The 23,449-nt window shown below is 35.6% G+C and overlaps 1 protein-coding gene across 1 annotated transcript in view; it reads right to left on the bottom strand.

Annotated features, from left to right (window-relative positions):
• Window positions 1-23,449, bottom strand: part of LOC149841710 (mitogen-activated protein kinase kinase kinase NPK1-like) — a 57,188-nt gene that overhangs the window by 30,222 nt on the left and 3,517 nt on the right. The window contains exons 8-9 of the mRNA XM_089998661.1: window positions 22,599-22,680; window positions 22,364-22,464 (exon numbers count right to left, since the gene is read on the bottom strand). Of these exons, the coding sequence (XP_089854787.1) occupies window positions 22,364-22,464; window positions 22,599-22,680 (183 nt within the window). The remainder of the gene's footprint in view (window positions 1-22,363; window positions 22,465-22,598; window positions 22,681-23,449) is intronic.

The raw sequence follows: 23,449 nt of genomic DNA, 5'->3' as shown, positions 1-23,449 counted from the left end.
TTGTAAAATGTCGATTTTACCCTTAGTTAAAGGGCATATTCACGTGTTGATTTTTAAAGCACACGTGTAAAAAAAAATATTTAAGGGCAAACTAGTCATAACCTTGAAAGCGTCCTCTTTTAAAGGGGTACGCGTCCCCCATTAAAGGGACATGCGTACCCCTTTAAAGGGAAGTGCGTCTCCCTTTAAAGGGGGATGTTTACCCCTTTAAAGGGGGACGTGTACCCCTTTAAAGGGGGGGGCTTCCCTTTAAAGTGGTACGCGCTTCCCATTTGAAATGTGCGCTTCCCCACGCGTTTCGAAAGCGCGACGTTTCGCGCTTCCGAAGCGCGTATCGGGGAAGCGTGCTTCCCCTTCTATAGGGGCGCTTCCGGTAACTCTGGTTTAAACCATGTTATTCTTGCTTTACAATATATTGTGGTTAAAAAATTTTGCAATTCATGGGCTAGAATATTTCTCTTGTGTACTTGGAGTCTTCTTTTGGTTTATTCTTTCTATAAAGGATTGTTAAGATGTGGTGCCTTAGAAACATCATGGATTCAACCAATGAAGGTACTTGGGGGTGATCACCAATAAAGGCATTTTTGAAGACTTATATTTAAAAATATTTGTTGAGATGTCATAAAGATGAAGATTTTCCTTGAAGACTTGGAATCATTTCTTTGTATCTTCAAACTTTTCGTCTTCCCCACGTAAAGTTTGAGGGTCAGTGTTAAAATATATGCACTCACATATATATACTTATAAAATGTATAAATATGTGTGAAATACTCGATAGGGGTATTTTTGAAATTTTACATAGTTGTTTTTAGAAACAACTATTTTATTTAAATAATTCTTTTTAATTCTTTTATTTTTTTTCTTTTTTTATAATGAATAGGGATTCACGCATAAGGGGCCCCACATAGAGTCGTTGGGGGCTCCCGAGCCCCCAATGGCTCCCCTTTTTCAGCCCTCATTTCTTGTATAAATAAGGGTATCTACCCCACGTATTCCTATGGCTTTTCAAGCCCTTATTCAATAAATTTCATATATTTTTTATGTGTTGCCTCTTTGAAGGCTTTTTGTGTTGTCCCTTAGTAGACTATTTCTATATTCCCCATCGTGGGTTTGTGCTTGTCCATTCATTGGACCGTGTGAATGCATTAAGCATTCTTGTTATACCTTTCTGCATACTTTCTTACAATAAGCACCTTGATCTTCGTCCCAACCAGCATGTTTTTTCCCTCATGCAAGTTACTGACACTCAACATCTTTTTTGCACAAAAAGACTTACTGACACTATTTTAGCGCCATTAAAAGTCATTTAGAGCAAAAATGACGCAAAACATCCATCAGGTCATACAATGGACACTCAACGTAAGTGACCTTCGTTTAAGCACCTAACGAGTGAGCAACTACCGATTTTCATATATATATATATATATATATATATATATATATATATATATATATATATATATATATATATATTCATATATATATATATATATAGCAGTGTCCTTATACCCTCTGTACTTGTACCCGTACCTCGGTAACATAGCTACCACATATATGAAACCAAAAGGAGCCAAAGGTATATACCGGAATGCAAAGAACTTGAATCCATACCATACGAATCTTTTCTAATACCATGATGCCTCGCTCTAATATCGTATTATGAAATGGCACGAATCCCGATGCACTCCATAATGGATACCAAAACTAAAAATACAATGTATTTGAATACATACTCACCATAGAAGTAACAATGGAGCATAAGAATTATAAAATAAATAATTTCAACAAGAATGGAATTGAAATAATACATAAAGAAATGTAAAATTAGAAACAACCTCACTACAAACACTCAAAGAAGAAGTCAACCTAGGTTGACTAAGATAATATATATAAAGAAAAGAGCATCCATCTTAACATTTATATCCTTTTTGTTCTTCAGTGTATCCAATGCAGTGCTATTAAAAACGTGCTTCAAGGCGCAAAAAGCATGCCTTGCCTTAAGGCGAGGGGCTTTATGCCTTGAGGCGCAAGTATAAGGCGTAAAAGCCTCGAGGCATGCGCCTCATAGGCCTTGAGGAGCGCCTCAGGATGAAGCGCATATGTCTCATTGCTTTTGGTCAAATACGGGTCAAAACCCTTATTTGACCAAAATTTAGAGCCTACACCCTTTTATTTTTTTTTATAGAGCTCTCACGGAGCCTCTCTCTCGTCTCTCACATAGCCTATCTCTCTCTTGTATCTCACTCAGCCTCTCTCTCTCGTCTCTCACGCAACCGCTCTCTCTCTCGTCTCTCGTTCAGCTTCTCTCTCTCGTCTCTCACGCAGCCACTCTCTCTCGTCTCTCACCGAAAACTGGTATTGTCTCTCTCATCTCTCGTTTTTTTTTCCACACGCAGTCTTAGAAAGAAAAGTTCGCATGTTGATTTGATGACTATGTTGAGTGTTTAGTGTAGTTTGATTTGAACTCCTACTTTAGCATAAGTTGATGATTTCAGAAACTTTGGAGAGAAGCTTTTTTTACAATTTTCAATGTTCAGAGTCTGCGTGTAAAAAAAACATGTGAACTTCTCTAAGACTTCATTCATATGAAAACATGTGAACTTCTCTCATTTTTTTTTCACACACATGTTGATGATTGCGCTGACTTACTATGTGAAGTTGTTGATGCTATGATGAGCCTTGTGCACTATGAATATGCCCGGAAATACTTGTTGCCACTAGATGAAGCTGTTGGGCATGGCAGTGTATGTCATCCTTCCAAAACTATTGTTTCTTTTCTATTCTAAGATTTTATGGAGTGCACTTGCATGTATTTACGTGGATTTGTTTCCTTTTTGGTATTATGCTTCAAAAGTTTGAATTGATTAGCCTTGTTCCATTTAACTCTTTTGGTTCGGCTTAGTTCACATTTTTTGGTTAAAGAAGATCTTGTGCACTTATTGGTTTCTCATATACACAAGCATGCATGCATTCATTATTCAGATTGCAACATTCATTATTTAGATTGCAACTGCTATTAGTTTATTGTTTGTTTGTGCATTTGCTGACTATTGAATTATTGAATCATAAAATGCAGCAAAATCTTTCTCTGTTATAGAAGATACTTTTCTTTAGGTTAGCATACTACTGTTAAATTATAGTATCTTTGTAAATATATATGTTAATATATTAACATACATATGTTAGAAAGTGACTTTGAATACATTAGGTTCAATAATGAACTCATACACATGCACACGAAGTGCGAATATACCCACTCAATGGAACAACACAAGCACATCATGTGCTAATACATAAACCCATAAAAGGGGTAAATATGACTTAAAGTCATAAGTTGAATATTATTGAGGAAAAAGGAAGAAGAGGGTAAAAACCATATACAATGGAGCATAAGCTCCTACAAGGAGTGAGTAATACAAAGGGGGCAAGCCCCTATTTATAAGCACAAAAGGGACCACCAGGGGGGCTCCCAAGGGAGACGTTGGAGAGCCCCCAACGGTCACAATTGTGACCGTTGGGGGCTCCCAACGTCTCTATTGAGAGGCCCCCAATGTGGTACGAATACGAAAAATAAAAAATAAAAAACAGAAATTTAAAGGAAAAATTACAATGAATATTCCAATTGGAATATGCGTAAAATGACAAATTACAAGAATACCCTTGAGGGTATTTTAGGAAGATAAAATATATATATTTATATATATATATATAAATAGAGATACGTATACATATATATATATATATATATATATACGTATCTTTATATATATATATATATATATACAATTAAGGATTATATTTCAACAAATATGTGTAGGAGTACACATATTTTAACACCCCCCCTCAATCTTTGCGGGGAAACGAAAAGATTGAAAAAAGGGCAAGACTCCAAGAGGCTTCGGCAAGGATGCAATTGAAACTTGAAAATGCCTTCCTCCAATAGTCTTCAAATGGTGAACACATTTCCCGAACCATCCAGGGTACTTCTCTTTGTCCTATCTCCAAGATCCTGTGGAATAACAACAAAGAACAAGTAAAAAATATCTTTGCACTTTACTCAAATGGAACATTCCTAACAAGGTGCAAAAATGTATGCATAATAGGATAATTACTTTAGCATGAAAATAAAATTTAGAAAACCAAAGTTTCAAAAATCAAATATCATGTTAAAGAGTGAGCGGAAACGAATTGCAAGAATGCATAATGCATTCATAAGGTCCAACATTGGACAAACACAACCCCATAATGGGGAATAACACAATGGTCTCTTAAGGGACACCACAGTAAGCCTACGAAGAGACATAAATTACATATGATTTATTGAATGAGATTCTAAAAGGCCATAAAGAGCATATGTATATATTATCATGAAATGAATTAATACTTAAAGGAATCATTAATGAACATGCTTAAAACATGTAATGAAGTGTCAAATAAGAGAAACGAAGTCTCTAAGCATACTTTAGACAAAATAAACACAAGAGTTCACAAGGTTTTAAATCCATTTACGAAGCAAAACGAAGAGTGTTATTTGAGTAGAGAATCTTACCCATTTAGGAAAATCTCACTCAATTGACAAAAAACACATTTTGCATACAAAAGTGGCCAAATAAACCTTAAGCACTTAATATATAGATTAAATGCCAAAAAAATCAACTTGATTTTAAAATATGCATATCAAAAATATGATTCACTTGAATATCTTAAAACACAAGTCATGAATGAAATTTTGCAAATTTCAACAATAGTTCATCCATTACAAACAACTACCTCATTAGTCCTCCAAAACCCATAAATCAAGTGTATAAGCTACTAGATCAAGAATATAAATATAATGTCATTAAAGGCCAAAGACACACAAAGGTGTGCAAAAGAACCTCTTGTCTACATATAATAATACTTGAAATGAGTGCATCTACGACAAGAACAAGAGAATACACGCCAACATAGACCAAAAGCATCTCTTGTTTACGTAAAAATACACTCAAAACCAAGTATGTTCAGCTACTAGAACAAGAGCAACAAGCCAACCATGGGCTCACAATACATCTCTTGTCTACATAAGATGGCACTTGAAATGAGTGAAATAAGCCAACCATGGACATACATCTCAGCGACTAGAACAAGGACACAAACGCCAACATGGACTAAAATCACACACCATGGTGTGAATCAACACGCCTTGTCTACATAAAATAACACTCAAGACAAGTGTGTTTAGCTACTAGACCAAGAGAGCAAAAGCCAACAAAGGGCTACCAACACACGAAGGTGTAATAAAATTCTTGTTTACATATGATGACACTTAGATAAGGGGCATAAAAGGAGAAGACTTTTGAGGCAATAAAACTTGTAATGACAAACATATAAATAAAACCTTGAAACAATATTCTTCAAAAAGAATACCCATAACAATATCATTTTGGAATAAATGTGTGAATATACACACACCAAGAACACTTGTGCACAAAAGCACAAAACATAAATGTGCAAATGCACTCATATGATTCATAAACAATAAAAGGTTGGGCAATAATCCCCAAAACCTTGATTTTAATATGCCTTAAAACATTTAAGGTTTTAAACACCATATATCCATCACATTTACATATAAATAAGAGCATCCATTAGATCAATGGCCAAAAGAGAAAAAAATGAGTGACACACTCATAATTAGAGATCATATAACAAATCATTTTAGAGTCCCAAGGTGCCCATAATTCACCTCAACAACCATCTACAATATGGCAAGTGAACAATTTAGAATGATATAACAAGAGGTGCCCATAACTCACCTCAACAAACATCTCTAATAAAACAATAATAAGGCCAAACAAATGATGCATTAAATAACATGTGATGGACAAATATAAATGCCACAAAAAGGCAATAAACACTTTAGGAATCATTTTTCAAAGAAAAGAGGACCGATTAAAAATTGAATCAAAGGTCCAATATAATCAATCACAATAATATGCTTTATAACAACAATTTTGCATAAATCCGAATTATGCTTAATCTTCAAAAGAAGTCATTTATACAAAAAAGACTTATTATGCAACTAACACAATTTATGAAATATTAAGCAACATCATGCGTAAGAACTGATTTGGAATAATCAAAAAGTCAAAAACAAGCCTCAACTATGATAGATATAAAGTGCAATTAAATGCACACCAAATGATAATAGACACACTTTTATGCAATGCAAGATTTTTAAATGACAATAATCTTGAATGAGCAAATAACAAACTTAGGCCAATATAGGCATTCATAAAGATGGTGAAGTTTGAAAATCTTATGAAATCCACTATTGTAACTTAAAAAATGATGCTCACAACCAATCTTCTCACAACAACCATGAAATCTTCATAAAAGAGTATATACTCACAAGAAGATTATAAGGACCGAAAGGCTCCTTAAAGAGAGCTCAAAAAACACACAAAATTCCCAAAAAAGGGGGAAACTCCACAGAAGTGGGAGAAATCCCAACAAAGAAGAATAATAGATTTATTAAAAAACCTTATGATAAAGTAAGATTGTACTATGCATAAATCTATAAAATTAAACATTTATCGAGAAAAAATTCAAAACTCTTAAGTTTTATCAAAAAACATGACTTAATAGTTATTACCAACTTCTAATGCAACAAGTACGCAACAAACATTAGTGAAGACCATAAATTTTATAATGAGACAAGCTCTTTAAATCAAATTGAAAAATCTTTTAAGAGTATAAAGATGCAAAGAAAATCACCATATTCCATAAGACCATTTTAAAACTTAATTCAACCGGAAAAAAACCTTTTTAATTAAATGTTGCTCATATAAAAAGGACACATTAGGAAAGTGAATCAAAACTTATTAAGAAATTTTTCATATATGTCAAGCATTTTTCAAAAAAACTACACCTCACAAACATTTTAATCTTAACATACCTTTCTTTAAAGACTTACCATTCATATAAAAGGTATTCTTATAAACAAAGTTAGGTTTAAAATATAAATTCAAAGCTCCAATGGTCATAAATTTTTACCGACTCATTAAAGCAAGTTTTGAGCAATCATACATCTAATTTTTCGCCAAACAAGTTATCATTTAAAATTTTTCAAAGAAAAACATACGAAAAAGTATGTATACGAAAAAAATTCAATAGCGTATCAAGTAACTCAAATTTTTATAAAAAGACATAATGTCAAAGAGTACACATAAAAAAAGAACATATTAAATTCTTCATACAATACTTAAAGAAATAGAATGCATACCAAATAACTTTAAGAAAGAAAAGAGAGAGAAATGAATACTTCACCATTTTTCTTTAAAAATTTCTTGAATACCACGCTTCCCGATGCACCAAAGAGCAACTCGATCTCAACCGAGCTCTGATACCATGTTAGAAAGTGACTTTGAATACATTGGGTTCAATAATGAACTCATACACATGCACACGAAGTGCAAATATACCCACTCAATGGAACAACACAAGCACATCATGTGCTAATACATAAACCCATAAAAGGGGTAAATATGACTTAAAGTCATAAGTTGAATATTATTGAGGAAAAAGGAAGAAGAGGGTAAAAACCATATACAATGGAGCATAAGCTCCTACAAGGAGTGAGTAATACAAAGGGGGCAAGCCCCTATTTATAAGCACAAAAGGGACCACCAGGAGGGCTCCCAAGGGAGACGTTGGAGAGCCCCCAACGGTCACATTTGTGACCGTTGGGGGCTCCCAACGTCTTTATTGAGAGGCCCCCAATGTGGTACGAATACGAAAAATAAAAAATAAAAAACAGAAATTTAAAGGAAAAATTACAATGCATATTCCAATTGGAATATGCGTAAAATGACAAATTACAAGAATACCCTTGAGGGTATTTTAGGAAGATAAAATATATATACTTATATATATATATAAATAGAGATACATATACATATATATATATATATGTATACGTATCTTTATATATATATAAATATATATATATGTACAATTAAGGATTATATTTCAACAAATATGTGTAGGAGTACACATATTTTAACAACATATACATTAAATGTGTATATATGTGTTAATATATATTAGGTATTTATGTATTTTTTATATTTTGTTTTGTTTTTTATGTTTCTTATTTCTGTAATAAGTAGTGCCCCTTAGGAGCACTATTGTTATTATGTTCTAGCCGCTTTACATGTTAATCTCATATTTTTCAGTATTTATTTGAGATTTTTTATTTCTTGTTGGTTGTTGTTTCATCAATAAAGAATTTGTTATTTATTTATAATTTTAGATATTTTTTATAGTTTTTTTAAGTTTAAAAAAAAATTGAAACTTACACTTTACGCCTCGCCTCAAATTTTGGTGGAGCGCCTCGCTACGGCTCAACACTTTTCACAACACTGATCCAATGAAACAGCATTTAACTAATCTAGAAGACAACTTATCCCTAAATTGAGAAGGAATATGAACAAAACAAGTACTGCAAATGCTCCTAGCATCTGATTTATCAATTAGACTGCAGTTCCCACAGCTTCTGCCCAAAACTCCTTGGGAGTCCCACTATCGAATAAAAGAGTTCTAATCTATGTGACAGGGATTCGGCCAACCAAGTATTGCACCTGCATCGACACGACGCGATGCAACGCGGATGCGGGTGCATCACTCGATGCAGTCAAACCGACATTGGGTGCAGTCAAATGCACCCAGGGTCTTAAAGTATCCAATTTTGGACTTTAAAAAAAAATCGATGAAATTTGCTGGGAGGGGGATTAGGGCAAAAAAAATTGCCCATCCCTCCTGACCCTGACGCCTCCTCTTCTCCATCTTCAACCCAGCGGCACGGCGAGGTATGTCTCCTTCATTCTCTCTCAATCTCTCTCCCCTCGCGTCCCTCACTCTTCTCGGCTAAACCCCTGCCCCGCCTCTCTCCCTGTGTACCTCTCTCTGCAAATTACCTCTCTCGGCTAAAGCCCCACCCCTGACTCTGACAAGGTTGGGCCTCCATGGCTGAGCTCGGTCTTCAGTTTTGTTATGATGCTGCATTTCAGAGGCACTGAAATTTGGTGGCTAATCTTATATTTGTCATCCATTTTGAAACTCGACGATGGAGATTTGATTGTGTTCAAATCACCATTGTCAGTTTTCGCAATGGACTGCAATGCATGGTGGGAGACACATGCATGGTGCGTTGGAGAAAGGATTTATTCGACCTTCAGTATCTCCTTGGGGTGCTCCAATTTTGTTCGTGAAGAAGAGGGACGGATCACTGCGTATGTGTATAGACTATCGTCAATTGAATGCAGTAACCATAAAGAATAAATACCCTTTGCAGAGAATCGATGATTTATTCGATCAACTGCAAGGAGCGGCATGCTTCTCGAAGTTGGATTTGAGATCAGGTTATCATCAATTGAGAATTAAGAAAGAAGATGTGGCTAAGACAGCATTCAGATCAAGATATGGCCATTATGAATTTATGGTCATGCTTTTTGGTCTGACCAACGCACCAGCTGCCTTCATGGACATGATGAATAGAGTTTTCAGACCCTATTTGGACAAGTTCGTCGTGGTATTTGTCGATGACATCCTCATATACTCTACCTCGAAGGAGCAACATGAAGAGCATCTAAGGATAGTTCTGCAGACACTTAGAGAACATAAGCTCTATGCCAAATTCTCTAAGTGTGCGTTTTGGTTAGAACAAGTGTCATTTCTTGGACATATTGTTTCTAAAGACGGGATTATGGTAGACCCTGCAAAGATTGAAGCAGTCACCAATTGGTCAAGACCCAAGAATCCTACTGAGATTCGCAGCTTTTTGGGATTAGCTGGGTACTAACAGAGATTCGTGGAAGGATTCTCGTTGTTGGCGGCTCCTATGACGAAGCTCACAAAAAAAGATATAAGTTCGAATGGAACGATAAATGTGAGCAAAGTTTTCAAGAGATAAAGAAGTGTTTGACCACTGCTCCAGTGTTGGTCTTACCTTCTGGATCTGGAGGTTTCACTATTTATAGTGATGTCTCTCACAAGAGATTGGGTTGTGTTCTGATGCAACACGGAAAAGTGATAGCTTATGCATCTCGTCAGCTCAAAATATATGAAGTCAACTATCCGACGCATGATCTGGAGTTAGCAGCAGTGGTTTTTGCCCTTAAGATATGGAGGCACTATCTCTATGGTGAGCAATTTGAAGTCTTTACCGACCATCAAAGTCTTAAGTATCTGTTTTCTCAGAAAGAATTGAATTTGAGGCAAAGGAGATGGTTGAAATTTCTGAAAGATTATGATTTTGAGTTAAAATATCATCCGGGTAAGGCGAATGTTGTCGCTGATGCTCTTAGCAGAAAGGCAGGAGCTCTAGCTAGACTTGCAGACTGGGAGTTATTTTCTTCGGTGGCTCATCAGAAGGCAGAAGCTCAATGCTTACCAGGTCGATTATTATTTGTGCAAACCACATTGAAGTCAGAATTGTGGGATCAAATTAAGGAAAAGCAACTCTTAGACACAGAATTTATGCAAGTAAGAAAGAAGATCTCATAAAGTGTAGAATCAGAATTCAATATTGATGATCAAGGACTTCTTAGATATCGTCAGAGAGTTTGCATTCCCAAGGATGATCAACTTAGAAATCTGTTGATAGAAGAGGCACATCATTCTAGATATGCCATCCATCCCGGTAGCACTAAAATGTATCGAGATCTGAAAGATACGTTTTGGTGGAATTGTATGAAGAGAGACATTGCTGAGTTTGTTAGCAAATGTCTAGTATGTCACCAGGTGAAGATTGAGCACCAAAGACCAGGTGGTCTTTTGCAACCACTTCCCATACCCGAGTGGAAATGGGCGGATATATCAATGGACTTCATTTCAAGGCATTCTAAGACGAAGAATGGGATGGATTCAGTATGAGTGATTGTCGACAGGCTAACTAAATCAGCTCACTTTTTAGTTTGTAAGACAACTCACTCGTGTGATCAACTGGCTCAAATGTTTATTAGAGAGATTGTGAGACTTCATGGAGTACCAGATTCAATTATTTCAAATAGAGACTTGAAGTTCACATCGCGATTTTGGCAAAGTTTTCAAGAAGCTATGGGGACACAATTAAAAATGAGTACAGCTTTTCACCCTCAGTCAGATGGTCAGTCAGAGCGAACCATTCAGACCCTTGAGGACATGCTCCAAGCATGTAGTTTGGAGTATAGCGACTCATGGAATGATAATTTGCCACTAATGGAGTTTGCCTACAACAACAGCTTTCAAGCAAGTATAGGCATGGCTCCATTTGAGGCATTGTATGGTCGACGATGTCGAACTCCATTGAGTTGAGATGAAGTCGGAGAAAGGAGTTTGTTAGGACCAGAGATGGTTCAGCGAATGGCAGATCAAGTGAGATTCATTCGAGAGCGTCTTCTCACAGCACAAAGTCGTCAGAAGAGTTATGCGGATAAAAGACGTCGTGAGTTAGAATTTGAGCAAGGTGATCACGTGTTTTTAAAGATATCTCTGTTTAAGGGAGTAATGCATTTTGGTCGAAGGGGAAAGTTGAACCCCAGATATATTGGACCTTTTGAGATACTTGCGAAGGTTGGTCAGGCAGCATACCGGTTAGCTCTACCTCCTTCCTTATTTCGAATTCACAATGTGTTCCATGTTTCCATGTTGCGAAAGTACGTGCCAGATCCCTCCCATATATTGGATACAATCGAGACTGTATTAGATTTGCAAGATGATCTGAGTATGAGAGAAAAGCCCATCGAAATCCTGGACACTAAAGTGCAAAAGCTCAGAAACAAGGAGTTATCTTTGGATCCAGTTATGAGAAGGATCTGAATCCTAACAGACAGGGTTTGGATCCAGATCAGGATTGGATCTGAAAATAGTTTCGAAGTGGCCCGAATCCGAAATGTACTAAGGGATCCATTTGGATCCGTGAGATCCATTTCAGTAAAATGGACATATATTCGCACTCCGAACTCGGAATCGAGTGAGGTTTGGTGCGTTGGATTCGTATTGAAGAGGGGAATCCAATAGTCTATGAAATTCAGTCAAACTCAAAATACAGAAACTGTGGTTTCTTTAATAAGATTCGGGAGGGGTATTTTGATAATTTTAGTAAGAAGTTTGTGAACTGATTAAAGTATATTACCTTAATGACCAGATCCTAGTGTTAGAGCTTCGTGAGGCTCGATTTCGGAGAGAGCACAGAGTCAGCACTTGAGGTAAAGGATATTATAAGTAATCTTAGATGTAAATAAACATTTTTACGTTTGTTGTGATTATATGTTGTGTTTTATTAAGCATGATAGTTTTGAGAGACCATGACATGCATAAATTCCATGCTTGACATTATGAGTTAAAATTTTATACATATTTACTATGCAAGTTAGTTTGGTAAGTCATGCATGATGAACAGAAATTTTATTGAGATTGCATGTCTAGATCATTGATTAATATCATGCATTGTGATGAGATTATATTTAGATTAGAGTCCCTTTTAGTCTATTCATGTTGTATGAATGGACATTTTGAGATCAGCATACATGACCCCTTAAATCCCGAAAGTGGCGACCTGTGGCAAGGGCTACCTGGTTCGCGGCCAGAGTGCAGCCACCATGAAGAGTGGGCCGCCGGTGATTTAATGATGTAGAGACACTACATCATTGCATGCTAAGTGAGAGCGGTGTGAGTCCTAACGTCATCATGAGATTAAGAATGAGATTGTTGTGATTATTCATGACACCACTCGTGAGGGAACGAGTGAACTTTATAATTGAGAATTTGTTCAATATGTGAACTTAGTTATGACTTAGGATTTCACTCACACTGGTTTGGGACTCTAGAGGATCAACCATCATGTTTAGGATGTAGCATGAACCATGCCGAGATTGAGAGCTTGACCTCCCGGCTAGCTACCGGTGGGGTCCCCGTGGTGGTACACTGCAGTGCCTAGTGGTCCGAGGACCACTGGGAGTGTATGGTTCGTTGTCTGGCCAACATGTGGAATTGGGGTGTTCTACAGGGTTGCTACGCCCATAGATGACTATTACCGGTATAGCCAGCCTAGTGATAGTTGTGTGAAAGAGAGTATTTGAGAATGATGATGGGGGAAATTAAAATATACAAACATGTGTGGTGTATCGAGAATTAAAATAAGACTAGGGGCTTAGAGCCCACTACAGTTGTAAATTGTTGTTTAATTACTTATGATTATCTCTTACTGGGTTGTAGACTCACCCCCATTTGTGTTTAATTACAACTGTAGGTTCCAGGTATTAAATCAGTCGCTTGTGAGCAGTTCTTTTTCAGTCTTCAGCAGAGCAGTGGTATATTTCTACTTTCCTTGTCATTGAAAATGATGTAATTGCTTTTCTTCTGTTATGAATGATGAACAATGTAAGAAAAAGTTTTATTATGCAATAAAATGAAAAGTTTTTTTTATTGGGTGGGAGAGAGAGAGGGGATCGGCCATTGTCAGTTTTCGCAATGGACTGCAATGCATGGTGGGAGACACAAGCATGGTTTCTGTTATTGAAAAGCTGGTAGTGTTTTGTTTAGGCCTACCCATGTCGTGGTGGTGCTAATCACAGAGGTTACTATCACGATGATTGTATAATTTGTGGAATTGAGCTCTTTATTTACTTATTTTTATTTTAGTCCCTTCAGAAGTTCTTTGGTTTTTAGCCAAAAGCACCATGGTGATGCCACCTTTGGGTCCCATTCACATTAAAATCTCCTACAAGATATGGCCCAGTTTTGCCAAGAAAGGCTAAGAAATAGAAAGCCACCTATTGAAGCTCAAATGTAAAGTTGCAATCTGGAAGGGAGCTTTTATTCCCCTGCAATAGCTAATCAAAGTATCTTGTTTTAGTTGCTTTCTTCTATTTATAATAGATGTGGGCCTCATCTTGGAACCCAGACAAGTGCATATCAAAGATTGTTGATTTAGCCTTAGAAGAAAGTGTTCACATCATATGCAGCGGTGCTGACAGCCACCCATCTTGGCATTTCTCGAGATGGGCATGGTCTCCATCTCAAGAAATGTTAAGATGGGTGGCTGTAAGCAACGGCAGTGCTACTGCATAAAAAATGCCCTCTAAGAAAAATATATATCTTTATGATTAATTGGTTCACTCAATAGAGGGATTTTAATTGATTGTGTTCTTTTTGGGTACTGATTTTGTCAAATTTTTTAATTATTCCTGTGAACACAAGTGAAAGATCCTTCGATTAGTTTTTGTTTATCATATTTTTATTATTGCTAAAACACAATTTTACATGCTATATTTTTTAGAAGAAAGGTCTGACAAGTTTTACAAGTGTGTTCCTGTGAATGCATCAAAATGTATAACTTATTGACCTTACACTCAATATTATCAATCTTGATTGTGTGCATAATTGATTTTAATATAGTTTTTTTTTGACAAAAATGACAGATAAAGAGAAAGGACTTACGTCATCCTCATCCCTACATGTAAGTTCTGAAACTAGTGTTGTTGGTAGTGATAGTGAGAGTGTTGATTCAAGTTCGTTAGCTGCAACATGTGATGATGGAGAGCCACTATGGGTACATGTGGATAAGCTTGCAAAAAATGGAGAAGATAGTAGAAACAAAATATTTTGATGTAAGCTTTGTGAGAGAGATTTTGTTGGGTCTTACACAAGGGTTAAGGCTCATTTGTTGAAGATATCATGACATAGAATTTTAGGATGCAAAAGAGTTGATGAGGAAACGCGAAAACAATACAAGAAAATACAAGATGAATATGATAAAAGGAAGACAATGAGTGATTCTTGTATAATTAGTATACCCTTTTTAAGACACCAAGAATATGCTAAAAAAAAAGTAGATGTAGGATAGAGAAAGAAGAACGATACAAGCATCATTCAATACATATGGAAGGGAGGAGATGAATAGAAAAGTAAAAAGGTATTTTTATTCTAGCTCACTCTCATTTAATGCAGCTAGAAACTCTTATTGGAAGGATTTAGTTATTTCACTGGTAAATTGAAACTTGAGTGGCTATGTCCCTCCAAACTCAGAAAAACTACGAATGACAATTCTTGCATAAGAGAGGGCAAAAATTGAGAAATTGCTAGAGATTAAGAAATATTCATGGAAACAAAATTAACAGATATTCAAAAGCTTCCACTAATTAATTTCATTACTTATTCGCTTAGTGGTTCAGTATTCTTGAAAGCAGTCGATGCATCTGAGCAATATAAAAATATTGAGTATTTGAAGGGGTTGTTTATAGAAGTAATAAAAGAAGTAGGTGATCAAAAAGTAATGCGAATCATCATAGACAACACTCCAGTTTGTAAAAGTACAACATTGAGTTTGAAGAGTGAGTATCCTTATATTTTTTGGACTCCTTGTGTAGCACACAACTTTAATTTAGCCCTTAAGAGCGTCTGTAACCCCAAAGAAGAAGAAAATTCACCAGCATATGCTCTATGTTTATGGATCGAAGAATTAGAAAAAAATGTCAAAAGCACTAGAAATTTTGTTGTCAACCACTATCATGCTAATGCTACATTTAATAGGCATTTTGATCTGAAATTGTTGAAGGTTGCTAAAATGTGTTTTGCGTCCATCATTGTGATGGTGAAAAGGATTAAGAAAGTGAAGAATGCTTTGGTTAACATGGTGACTGATGAGCTATGTCACATGGGTGCGGGTGCGGGTGCGGGGATTCAGCACTTCCAAAAAACCCGAGTGCGGGGGTGCGGCAGGGGAAAAAATGTAAAATATATATAGGGGGGGTCGGGGCGTTCCCCCGACGCGGGTTTTTTCAAATTTCATTTTATATACAGCTGCACGCACCCATCTCGTCAGGAGAACAGTGAATACTAATCGCCAGCAAGGCTACCACCATCATTATCATTTATTATGGAGAGAGAAAATCCTTTACGAAAAAGAAGGATTAAGAGCAACAGTTGCTGTCTATCATTTATTATGGAGAGAGAAAATCCTTTACGAAAAAGAAGGATCAGGAGCAACTGCTGTCAGCAGAATTTTTTTTAAAAAAAATTCGCAGCCCATTTCATAGGGCAATTTTTTTTTTAAATCCAAAAAAAAATGGACCTAAATGATCTTGGGTGCGGTCAACGCACCCAGGATCGGGTTGACCGCACCCGGTGTCGCACCCGCACCCGCGTCGAGTCGCGTCGACGCGGGTGCGGCACCCTGCTAGCCGAATCCCTGTGACATAGCTGATGAGAATTAAACATTCTGTCAAGGCTCAAAAAATTAAGAAATTAATTATTGATGATGAGTTTTGGGATAGAATCATATACTTTAGTTTACGCGACCTATTTGAGAAATGTTGAGAGAAGTTGATAAGGATGAGTTCATACTTCATAAAGTCTATGAAATATGGGATAATATGATTAAAAAAATACAAATTGTAGTTTTCAAGCAACAACAACAACAACTACGCCTTCATCCTAAAACTAACAAAGAAAATCATTATGGGTCTTCCACATGAATCCTTCTCCTTCATTCATTTCTATCCAATGCAATGTCCTCGATGAGGTTCAAAGCATTCATATTCTTTCTTATCACCTCCATCCATGTCTTCCTAGGCCTACCCCGACCTCTTTTAACTAATATATTTTCCCATTTCTCCATCCTTCTAACTGGAGCATCATTAGGCCTTCGTCGAATATGTCCAAACCACCGTAAACGATTCTCTCTCATCTTATTTTCAATGGGTGCAACGCCTACCTTCTTACGTATTTCCTCGTTCTGAATCTTATTTTTTATTGTATTTCCACACATCCATCTCAACATACGCATCTCAGCTACACTCATTTTTTGAATATGATGTCTCTTGGTAGCCCAATATTTTGTATTATATAGTAAAGCGGGCCTAATAGTCGTCCTATAAAACTTTCCCTTCAACCGCAATGGCATTCTATGATCGCACAACACTTCAGTTGCACTCTTCCATTTCATCCACCCAACCTTTATCCTATGATTTACATCTCCATCAATTTTCAAGCATGAGAAAAAAAATATGCATTGGATGATTAAAAAAAATTTAATCATATTCATTCAATTTTAGTCAGAAGATGAGATAAAAGCAACACTCCTTTACATTGCATGGCACATTCTCTTAATCCCAAATATTATGCAAAGTGACAGGAAGGTAGTATTGGTCGTGTCCCTCCAAATTTAGACTCAAAGCTATCAAAGTATAGAAATATCTATACGACAAGACTTTATCGAGAATCACATATTTTAAATCAAGTCACACAAGTGGACATGCATTAATAGCGAGAGAGGAGGAGAATATAGATTCTATCATATGTTGGTCAATATTTGGATAAAAAACACTTATTCTCTAATGTCTTGCATTGAGATTGTTATCCCAGCCTGCTAGTCCATCCTATTGTGAAAGAAATTAGAGCACACATTCTCAAATCCATAATATGAAGAGAAAAAAACTCACCAGCAAGCGTGTAAAGGATTTAGTATATGTTCATTCTAATTTTCAACTACTTTCGCGAACTAATGATGAATACAGGTACTAATTGTGCTCTTAGTTATTTGATTATTTCTTAATTCATTCATTTAAATATACTTATATTTAACATTTTCAAATTAGGTTTGTAATGTAGACAAGGATCATCCAAATTTTGAGATGTAAACCCAGAAGAGTGTGACTTAAAGGAAGAGCATGATTTCAACATTACAAACATAGACTTATTTAAGCCTAGTTTTCCTTCTTATGATGCATTTGATGATGAAGTAGAAAATTATTAGGATCTATTACCTCATCGTCATATACATTGTGTAGGATATACTTTTGGTATATAATTATGCATTGTTCACTTCTTTTACTAGTATATTGTATAATTTACTTATTTTTTGCTTTACTTATTTGATTGTTTCTATAATATATTTAGGTTGATTTAATTGTGGTGTTAGTTTTTATGATAAAGAATAGAATTGTAGATTGTTAATTTGATTTATTGCATGTGTGATGAATTGATTTGATGATATTATGATAATTGTTTTTTATTTTATTAGTGTTATCGTTAACTGTTAAAAATTATATATATATATATACTATGTCACAGGGACTCTCCAACTAGGTGCCTCACCCGCGTCGCACCCGCACCCGATGCAGTCGACCTGACTCTGGGTGCAGTCAACGGTCCCAGAGTCATTTATGTCCAATTTTTGGACTATATATATATATATATATATAATTTTTTATATTTTTGCCGCACCCCCACACCCAAGTTTTTTGAAAGTGCTGCACCCCCGCCCCGGCACCGGCACTTGCACCCATGTGACATTATATATATATATATATATATATATATATATATATATATATATATATATATATATATATATATATATATACACACACACACACACACCCTCTCGCACCCCTACACTTAAGTATTTTTAAAGTGTTGCATCGCTGCACCCGCACCTATGTGACATAGGTTCTGATGGTTTCAAGTATAAGAATGTCCTTTCTCTTTGCCACTCCATTTTCATTCTGTTTTGTTTTGGCGTATATGGACCATGGTTTAAAAACTCGCTAGGTTGACATAATGACTCGGTTGACTCAACCCGAATCTCCCAGTCACCAGGTCAAAAACCAGGTGTGACCAGGCTTTAACAAAACTGAAGGAGTCATGGGCGAGTCAACCGAGTCATGGGCAAGTCATGCTTATATATACATATATAATATATTTTATATATAATTACATATATTATATGAAATATAATGTATTTTATATATAATTAAATATATTATATGAAATATAATATAAATATTATGTACATTGTATGTAAAAATATGATTATACATGTATTAATATAATTTTACATTAAATGTTTTATAACAAATATCATATAATATATATTATATATTATATATTGGTAAAATACTATTAAATATAGATAATATATACATATATTTATATATTTTATATAAAATAAAAGTTAACATGATCCAACTGAGTCACCGAGTTGACCCGACCGAGTCACAAGTCACTCATGGATGAGCCGAGTGACAAGTCACCGGGTTTTAAAACATTGATATGGACATGATTTCTGATGCACCATTCCTTTCTCCAACAAAAATTCATGCAAATTATGCCCCACATATTCTCCCCCTTAATATGAACTTAGAATTCAACTTAGCTGCAAATTGAGTCTCAACATACAAATAGAATTTTGTAAAGATTTCAAACCATTCTCTTCTTTTTTTCATAAAATATATCAATGTATATCCAGTAAAGTCGTCAATAAAAGTCACAAAGTACATGGACCCTCATTTGGACACAACCGGGAATAGACCCTAAACATTGTCCAAAGGACAAGCATACTCAACTTACCTAAGAGCATGACTCTTAGACAACCTACAGCTCTAGCAACACTGGACCTCTTCAGATACCTCACAAGTACAATCACTACCTAGAATACCAGAAGACATCACATACTTTAACATAGAGACAAGCACATGACCAAGCCAAGGATATAAGACAGAAGTCTCCAAAACAGCAGCACCAACACTATGTCTATCAACACCTCAATAACACTGATCCAATTGGTCCAAGAAATAAAGATGGTCTCGCCTATGCCCAGTCCCAATCTTTTTCCCTAACGATCGATCATGCACAAAACAATGGTTAGGGGTGAAAACAACATCACAATTGTATTGGGTGATTTGGCCAACAGATATCAAATTCATGGTAAGAGAAGGAACTAAGAAAACTTCAAGAACATTAAGTTTTTCACTAGGATTAGAAGCAAAAGTAACTTATCCCACTTTAGAAACATCCATAAGGGAGCCATATGCGGTATGAAAGGTACCACAACATGGTTTACAATTGGTCAATATGGATTCATTAGCAGTCATATGACAAGACGTTCTTGAATCTATTAACCAACCAAGGTCAATACCAGAGATACCTACAAAAGCACATCCAGAGGTACCCAAAGAAGTGGAAACAATTGAAGTTGTGGATAAGGAGAGGTGTTGTTGAATTTGTTGTTGCAATTGGTCTAGCCTTGGGCGAAGAGATTACGAAGTGTTAGAGGTGGAAGAAGTTGTTGCTGCCATCACTGCTTTGTCATCCCTTCCAATGCTATTTTCACCACTCAAAGCACTAGATACAGAAGCACTCCCACCAATCTTAGTAATCTTCCTTTTCAGCACTGGGCGATTCTTTTTCATGTGCCCCATCTCCTTATAATTGACATATAACCCCATTCATGTCAAACTTGGATGTCCCAACCTTAGCTCCAACATAACTCCCTCCTTGTTTGGATGCCATCATAACAGAATCTCCTATAGGATAGGACTAAAGAGACTTCATCTTAGTCTCGTCTGCAATCAGCTTGGAGAGAGCCTTTGTAACTGGAGGAAGACAAGTCCTGTGAATGATAGCACTTCTCACATTATCATATTCAAGATGTAGTCCCATGAGCAACTCAATCAATCTCATAGTTTCCTTAGATTAATTTTGGGCATCCACGCATGCCTTGCAATCTTTGCATTTCTCACACTTGCTACTTTCTTTCGATCAAGGCAAGAGAATCCCATAGTCGTTGCATTTCAAAATAAGTCTTGAATAGACTTGTTCCCCTGCCTTAGAAACCTCAGATCTTGCATGAGTTGATATTATCTTGCCCGATTTTCCTGCATATAAATTTGCTTCAAGTATCCCCATGCATCGTTGGATTCTTGGAACTTAGAGATATTTATAGCAATCTTCTGTTCAACAGAACCAAGTTTCCATGACTTCACTTTTGCATTATTCATTTTTCATTCCTTTGTCTGAGTCTCATAATTGGGATCACCTTCTTTAGGCCTCACACTGGTACCATCGAGATACCCTCCCAAGCCTTTTCCATCAATGATGGTTGTCATGAAATTGGACCAAAATGCATAGCTTGTCCCGTCGAGTTTCACGGAGTAAGCTGAATAGGATCTCCTTTATTCATTTCATACCCAATCCTCCAAACTACAATTTGATGCTAAACATGGTCACACAAACACCAAAGAGAACAAATACTCAATACAAACTACTATAAAACAACTCCAATCAAAGGAGTTGCACAATATCAACTGCAAACAAATAGTCAACACCAATAATGTATTCAATCAACAAGCAATAGCCTACCTAAATATGTCAAAGACGCATCCAAATGACACGATTCAAGCAGTAACCAAGAACTACTACCAACCTTGCTGCAATCAACACACTGCAGCACAGACCCAATGAGATATCACCCCAAAATAGCCCTACCGTCAGACATACACACCCAAAATCTCCTTGGAACACCTCCAAAACCACAACACCACACAAAAATGGTACCAATTAGTTTCTTAGACAAAAACGGCCAAAATCCATGTAAAGACAGCCTTTTAACATGCATCAATTAGGTCAGAAACATCAAATCTTCAAAACTGGTACTTATCTACCACCACTTTCAGAAATTCAGAGAAAACCCTATAATAATTCCAATATATGTCCGATCATCAAAAAATTTTATTCACACCTTATAAAATCACTAGCAAACAATCCCTTACCTCACTCAAGCATACCCCCTTCAACTGAGCTGACATCATCAAGCGGCACACAAACCGAGATATGACTATGGTTCTGATGCCATATAGAAATCCAAGAGATTAGGGCAAATAAAGAGAAGAACGAGAGAAACTTCAAAGAGCTTCATCAACTTCAAAATGAAAAGGTTACAATAATAAAAGGGGTCGACCTCCATACCCTAACATTGATATTCCTAAAGTACCCTTACGAACCTGGAATAATACAAGGTTGAAAAAATACAATATTACTCCCATAAACAATGTTTATGTATATGAAAGGGATAGCAGTAGCACACATGGGTAATATAGTTTTGTGCATTCCCTAACATTATAGACCCACTTTTAGTGAATTAACATGTTTGTCAAGAGATAAAAAATGATTAAAAATAATTTTGACTATTCATGGCTTCAACACATCAATGAGTTTTTAAAAGCATGTGGGAAGTATGGCCAGCCACATGCAATAAAAGAAGGGGCCCTACAATTTAAAAAAAATAAAACAAAATAAAATAGAGTACATTTTTAAGAATGAGATGTTACACACTTACACTCTAATGAACAATGAGTGGTGTTACAGGAACAATCTTTATTTCATGATTGAAGAAAAAGTATTTATAAAAAATGTTTCCATGTCAAGATAGAACTAATTTTGATGCTGCTAAATTTTGAATTGATAAGGAATATCATAGAAAGGCATGAGATAGAATTGATAGTAAAAACTAATATAATTACAGGCTAGGTATGAAACAAAAGAAACTATAAATTCCACATACTTTTGCAAGCATTTAAGCAGAAAATCCTGCGCCTCTAGAGAAAGATGTTCAGGGATTGGTGGATGTGATTTAGTTGTTCCAATATGAAACAATGCAGCAACCTGAAGTAGAGCACAAATAATAAGTTAACAAAATATGCAAAATTTTAATTGAAATAATTTTCATCCAATGCAATGTTGTTTTGGTACACAATAAGAAGAAATACATGACTTGGAAGAGTATCCAAAACACATGCCTCTTGGTACTTGTCACTCCAAGGAGGCTTCCCTGTTGCCATCTCAATCACAGTACACCCAACACTCCATATATCAGCCGAGCTACAAAATTGATTTCCGTTAATATATAAATAGGGGGCATGGTTCCATCCATTCATAAGAAACATAGTGCAACATAAAATTCAATAGTGGAAGAAATGAAGGAGCATGTTCTGAGGCTATAACAGTGTTGTGAAAAGCGTTGAGGCGTAGCGAGGCGCTCCACCAAAAACAGAGGCGAGGCGTAAGCCTCAAAAAAAAATTTAACTTTAAAAAAATTATAAAAAATTATCTAAAAATACAAATAAATAAAGAAATGCTTTATTGATGAAATAACAACCAATAAGAAATAGAAAATCTCAAATAAGTACTAAAAAATATGAGATTAATATATAAAAGTAACTAAAAACTGATTATATAACTGGAAAATATATGAGATTAACCAAAAAAAGTTAAAATTTACTAAGAAACTGATTACATAACTGAAATAACTGGAAAATATGAGATTATTCTAAAAAATATGAGATTAACATATAAAAGTAACTAAAAAAATGATTACATAACTGGAAAATATATGAGATTAACCAACAAAAGATAAAATATACTAAGAAACCGATTACAGAACTGGAAAATATATGAGATTAACCAACAAAAGTTAAAATATATGAGATTATTCTAAAAAATATGAGATTAGCATATAAAAGTAACTAAAAAACTGATTACATAACTGGAAACTATATGAGATTAACCAAAAAAAAGTTAAAATATACTAAGAAACTGATTACATAACTGAAATAACTGGAAAATATATAAGATTAACCTACAAAATTTA

The sequence above is a fragment of the Nuphar pumila genome, chromosome 3, assembly GCF_984573655.1.
Source record: "Nuphar pumila chromosome 3, dmNupPumi1.hap1.1, whole genome shotgun sequence".
In the NCBI taxonomy this organism is placed as follows: domain Eukaryota; kingdom Viridiplantae; phylum Streptophyta; class Magnoliopsida; order Nymphaeales; family Nymphaeaceae; genus Nuphar; species Nuphar pumila.
The sequence above is the reverse complement of the archived record's forward strand: the minus strand, read 5'-3'. Positions and strand labels throughout refer to the sequence as shown.